At 47.9% G+C, this 5,992-nt stretch overlaps 1 protein-coding gene across 1 annotated transcript; it reads left to right on the forward strand.

The window, feature by feature from the left end:
- The first annotated feature begins 2,120 nt into the window (after positions 1 to 2,120).
- On the forward strand, positions 2,121 to 5,209 carry LOC143659531 (alpha-1-acid glycoprotein 1-like). The gene is made up of 6 exons (XM_077132607.1): positions 2,121 to 2,272; positions 2,617 to 2,759; positions 3,003 to 3,073; positions 3,689 to 3,796; positions 3,935 to 4,038; positions 5,101 to 5,209. Exons 1-6 carry the CDS (start codon positions 2,159 to 2,161, stop codon positions 5,164 to 5,166), a joined length of 606 nt encoding a protein of 201 aa, XP_076988722.1. The 5' UTR covers positions 2,121 to 2,158; the 3' UTR covers positions 5,167 to 5,209.
- The last annotated feature ends 783 nt before the right edge of the window (positions 5,210 to 5,992 follow it).

Genomic DNA, 5,992 nt, shown 5'->3' on the forward strand with positions numbered 1-5,992 from the left:
AACTCAACTTTCCCTAGGTATAATTTGCATAGAACAAAATGCACACATTTTGGGTTTACCAGTTCAATAAGTTTTGACAAATGCATATCAGTGTGGGGCCAATACCCTAAAAAAATATAGAGCACTGCCATCCCCCTCAGAAAGTTCCCTTGTGCCCTTTTCTAGTCAATTTACCCACCCTGCCTAGTTAACCACTGGTCTCATTTCTATCGCTTGACATGAGTTCCGACCATTCTAGAAGTTCCTATCAATGGAATCACATAATACGTGCCCTCCTATGTCTGCTTTCTTTTTGTTCAGCATTATATTTGTAAAATTTGTGTCAGTAGTTCATGCTCATTGATTGCCGAGTAGAATACCACTGTATGAAAATGCCACAGTATTGTTTTCCATTTGCCTGTTGATGAACATTTTTTGTTTCTAGTGTTTGGCTTTGTGAACAATGGTGCTATGATCATTCATGCACACGTCTTCAAGCAGACATCTGTTTATCTTGTTCTTTGACACTATGGCTGTGCTGATTTGAATCTGCTGTGCACCCCAGAAATACCTGTGTTCTTTCAATCCATACCTGTGGGAGCAGACTTATTGTTGGGGGGTGGGGGGACTTTTGCTCAGATGTTTCCATGGAGTTGTGACCCAGCCCATTCAAGGTGGGTCTGAATCCCCTTGCTGGAATCCTTGGTGAGAGGATGAAAGCAGAGACACTTTGATGAGAGCTAAAAGAGAAAAATGCCCACAGCAGCTCAGAGACATTTTGAAGAGAAGGACCAGCAGACATTGTCATCTGTCTTCCCATCTGACAGAGGAACCACAGAGGCCAGCGGCCTTTCCTGAGAGGAGGTATATTCCTCTTGATGTGTTCATTCCCATGGCCTTAGAACTGTAAATTTGAAACCCAGCAAATTTGAAAAAGTAAGCTCATGTCTGGTATATTGCATTCTGGTAGCTTTAGAAAACTACAACAATGGTATTTTTAGGGAGCAATTTGACCACTGTCTGACACTTAGCATCAGTAGAAAAATCAAAAGACAAAAAGCTGTAGATATATAGAGTGGGTGATGATATGTAGAGAAGGTGAAAGATTATGCATGCATAAAAATTATAAGTGCCATTATTAGTAACTAACTGTGCAAACACAGGTTACAATGGTTATATGGATACTTTATTGAAATATGCCTAAGGTTAAGCTAACAAAGATATCTTTTTCTGGTGGTTCTATGTATTGTTTGTTTTCTTAAATAAAAATATTTTTTAAAATTAAAACTATAGACTACACTAAAACATGAAATGTGATGCAAAACATGGGAAATGACTGAGAAAACAAAATTGAAGTTTATCATAATACTTTTTGAAAGTATTTATTCATATGGGGAAACATTTGCCTGCATCAGTAGGAATGTAAATGGGCAAGATTCATTCCCCAAGATTTACCGTATTTGCTCTGTGCTGGTCACTGTTCCAAGACCGTTCTTATGTTGGAGAAAAGACAGCAGCCTCCCTGATAGATTAGCACATGCTGGGGAGCAGCGTGGACTTACTGTCTTCCTTTAGATGCTGGGAATTGGTTCAAGGAATCCATTTCCTGGAAATAAGACAGTCAACTTAGCTGTCCCCTCTTCTGGAAATGTTCCTGCCTCCATGCTGGGAACCACTCTCAACTGGAATTGAATCATGTTTTCTGCTCCAGCCCCGAAACCCCGACACTAGGCAGCCTGGAAACTCTAAGTTGACATTGGCACTTGTTTTATTCCTGGCTCCTCCTCAGTTGGATGAAAACCATGATATTGCCAATGGGTGAGTCCTCTAATAAAATCTGTGAACTCAAAAGTATTTCATCTCACTCTGGCTCACATTCCATACTAACCTTGACTAAGCCAGACCCCTTAGTGCTCTAAAACCCTTTGGCCAAAGCGGACCCGAATTAGAGAGTTGGAAGTTTTACCTGGAATAAAGGGTTAATTTTTTTTTTTTAACCTTTCCCAAATTGTCATTTGGGGGAAGAAAGAGGGTTTTATGCAAGAGATTTCCCAAGCATTCCCTGGATTGTGTCAGAGTTCAGTGGACCCTGGCTGGGCCCTGCCCACCTGCCCACAGCTTCTTATAAAGGTCACAGCAACCTCCAGCCACCACTCCTGGCACCCCTTCCTGTCCCAGCATGGCGCTGCCCTGGGCCCTCGCAGTCCTGAGCCTCCTTCCTCTGCTGAGTGCCCGGAGCCCAGTGTGTGACCACCTGGAGGCTGCGCCCATCACCAACACAACCCTGCAGCGGGTGAGCCCTGGGCCCAGCCTCTCGGGTTTGCCCTCTCCCCTACTAGCTTCTGGCCCTACCCTTTCCTTTGGATCCTGGGGTGAAATCCAGGAGCCTCGGGAATTATTATGCCCGAAGGTCAGAGCCCTGTTCTGAGATGCCACAAAAGGGTAGTTTATGCTGGGCATGGGGGGTTGGGAGGTGCCCCTAGTGATGCCTGGCTCATGGGGCTTAAATTCCTGCACATGCAGTTCCCCACCGGGGCTTCTCTGTTTCCCTGTTTGCAAAATAGGGGGAGGATCTGTCTGAGCCCATAAAGGGTTCAGCCCTCAGCACCCCATCATCAGCTCCTGCTTTCTCCCCAGCTCTCTGGCAAGTGGTTTTACATTGCTGCTGTTTTACGTAACTCTGAGTACCAGAATGAAAGTAGAGGAATCGAAGCAGACTTCTTTTATATGACACCCAACTTGACAGAAGACAGCCTACTCTTCAGGCAGTATCTGACCATGTGAGACCCCCATGTACCAACCCTCTGTCCCTACCCCAGGGCCAGCCCTGGCTTCTCCTACTAGAGTGGGAGGATGGGAGCAAGTTACCCCCTACACAGCGGGCCTCAGACTGTGTCCCCATCCTTGGAGTGGGAGGGCCAACTGGAATCTGCCTGAATCTTGTCCTTCTTGAATGACATGAGTGCCTGCCCCTCTCTCCTTGACCATCTGACCCTATGATCTCTCTTTGTATCTGACTTTAGGGGGCACAGGTGCATCTACAATGTCAGCTCTGGTAACATCCAGAGGCAGAATGGGACCTTATCCCAAATTGGTGAGTCTGGGCCATCCCTGCAGGGCTGCATGAGGAAAGGGGAGCCTGGGGAATAGCCTGGCAAATTGCCGAGGAGGAGGAGGGCTGGGGTGAGAACACAGAAAAGGCTCATGCATTGTTCAAAGTGCTTTACATGAACTAAGTGATTTAGTAGTCTAAGAGGGCACGATGATGTTCTACCCAATTTACATGGGAGTAATCAGAGGCACAGAGAAGTCAAGGTCTTTCCCCAAGGTCACACAGTGTGCAATTCAAATTAGGACTCAGATCCAGGGCTGGCTCCAGACCCGCCTCTGCCTTAGCCACACTGTGAGATCCTCTGGAAGTGAAGGGTGGCACTGCCACTGTTGGGCAGATGGTGGATTCATGCATGTCCCAATTATACCAGGGAGACGGCACATAGTAGGGGCACAGGAAGCCCAATGGTGCTGAATTGGTCCCAGTCACCTGCCCCAGGGCTCCTCTCTGGACCCCATTCTCCTCATCTGTAAAACGGGGAGAGGGAACCCAGGACTCTCCGGTCAGCTGAATGACCCTCGGCACGCCCAGGGGTCCTCATGTAGGAGGGAATACCGCCCTCTTCTCGGTCTCACACAGAGGCTGTTGTCCCTCCAGTGCAGGACAGAGAACACTTTGCCAACCTGTGGCTCACCAAGGACCCCGAGACCTTCATGTTCTTATTCTTCCCAGAAGATGAGCAGAACCGGGGACTTTCCTTCTACGGTAGGCACATGGGCAGCCACTTACTCCAGACTCACCCAGGCTCCCCCACCCTAGGGGTGGGTTCCCGGAACCCCAGCCCTGCCTGGCCCCCTGCCTGGCTCTCCCACCTTCCTCACCCAGGCTCTCCCACCCCTGCAGCCAGGAAGCCGGAAGTGACCAAGGAACAACTGAGGGAGTTCCACGAAGCCCTCACCTGCGTGGGCCTGCAGGACGATGAAATCCTGTACACGGATGGAAAGAAGGTGAATGCAAGAGGGGAGCCTGGGTGTGGTCCAGCTGTGGGCAGCCCTGGAGGCCAAGAGAGCGAAGCCCACCAACCCAGGCTGCGCAGCAAAGCAGCGCATCCTACTTTGAAGCAGGGAAAGCTGAGCTTCCTGCAGGCCCATTGGCTCTGGGTGGGACCCCAGGAGGGAAAAGGCACTGTGGAATCAAGAAGGATGTGCAGAGTAGGTGGGGAGAATTTTGAGGATAACTGGAGAGGATCAGCCTAGCAAAGGCGTGGTGGTGAGACCCAGTGAGGCGGTGTACCCCAGGAAGTGCCATTTGCCATTTCCTGCTCCCCAGGCCTTTGCACCCACTGCTCATATTTTTACCTGTTCAATTGGGAATCACAATTCTGGTTTCAGTGTCACCCAAACTGCAGCAAATCCAGAACCATGTCCTTATTTTTGTCTAACCCAAAACTACCTACATAAGTCTCTCCTTAATATTTCTCTTTAAACCCCTGTTAAATGCAAGGCTTTACTTGATCTCATTCTATGCGATGTTATCTGTGATATCATGCAGGTGATGAGTATATTACTTTTTTTATATACGTGAAATGATTTCATAATTGTTATGATAAAAACATCTCCATCCATTTGCCACCTCACGTGCCTTCCAGAGGGCCAGGTCCCCTCTCATCTGTGGGAACCCTGGGAAAGGACTTAAGAGCACAGATTCACAAGGAAGGCCATCTGGACAAGCCTCCCTCATCTTTTGACCAGGTGACCTCAGACAGGTGATGGGGCCACAGTGAGCCTTTTTCATCCTCTGTAAAATGGGTGCAATTGCAAGGCACCTGGAGATACTGCTTCAGGGCCTGGAAGGTCAGATGCACTCAGAAAAGGACAGTGGTAAAGGGACTGAGCTCTCATTTTGAAGTGAATAAGCTGAAATCCAGACAGGGAAAGTGATTCCCCGAGGTGCCCAGCTAGGAAGTGGCAGAGCCAGAGTTGGGAGCCCTGGCTGGGCTGGATCCAGAGTCCAGAGTTCATATGGGAAAAAACTTTCCTCCCCTTACAACTGTGCCTTCTCCCCACTAGGATCAATGTGGGCCCCTGGAGAAACAGCAGGAGGAGGAGAGGAAGAAGGAAAACACAGAGTCCTAGGACACACAAGGACCAAGCTTAGACAAAGCTGGGAATGGACACTGGGGGACCTGGGGCCCATCCTCATCCCACCACCAGCTCTTTGACTCTCAAATCTTCTCCCAGTTGCACTAATAAAGCTTCTGCATTAGGGACCGATTGGTTATTAATTTTTTCATTCATTCATTCATTCGCTGGAAGCCTACACTGAATTGAGCCGTGGCTGGCACTGGATAAGATGCTGCCCCTGGCAGGAGCAATCTCTGGTGTGATACTCAGCATGTGCAGGATGGGTGATGAGATGGACCATGTGCTGTGGGAGCCCAGTGTGGGAAGATTCCTTCTGAAGAGAGGAAGTCTGGGAAGGCTACCTGGGAGAGGCATCTGAAACAACAGTGTAGAAGGATAAGAAGCTAGATAAAACCCTCTGTTCCCTTTGCTGATCAAGGACCTGAGAAGACACATATGAGGATGTTGAGGCAGAAGATATCAGAGGATTCTGGATAGCAATCACTTATCAGATATGTAGCCACCAATATCTTCTCCTATTTGCCAGCTGCCTTTTCACCCTTTTGGTAGGTGATCTGAAGCACAGACGTGTCCAACTTTGAGGGGGTCCCATTTATCATTTTTTTTCTTTATTACTTGTGCTGTGGACATAAATCTAAGAAACTACCTCTATCAGTAGATCTTGAAGATGTGTCCTTTCATTTTCTTCTAGGAGTTTTATGGTACTCATTCTTATAATTAGGTCATTGATCCATTTTGAGCTAATTTTTGTAGGGTTTGAGGTAGTGGTCCTCTTTCATTCTTTTGGATATGGCTATCCAATCCTCCCAAAACCATT

This window comes from Tamandua tetradactyla, chromosome 2 (genome assembly GCF_023851605.1).
Source record: "Tamandua tetradactyla isolate mTamTet1 chromosome 2, mTamTet1.pri, whole genome shotgun sequence".
In the NCBI taxonomy this organism is placed as follows: Eukaryota; Metazoa; Chordata; class Mammalia; order Pilosa; family Myrmecophagidae; genus Tamandua; species Tamandua tetradactyla.

Excerpts from the sequence above, each read along its gene's own strand:
- LOC143659531 (XM_077132607.1), top strand. The coding sequence starts at position 2,159 with ATGGCGCTGCCCTGGGCCCTCGCAGTCCTGAGCCTCCTTCCTCTGCTG. Across the intron at positions 3,074-3,688 it reads TGGGACCTTATCCCAAATTG|TGCAGGACAGAGAACACTTT; the intron begins GTGAGTCTGGGC and ends TTGTCCCTCCAG. Across the intron at positions 4,039-5,100 it reads TGTACACGGATGGAAAGAAG|GATCAATGTGGGCCCCTGGA; the intron begins GTGAATGCAAGA and ends TCTCCCCACTAG.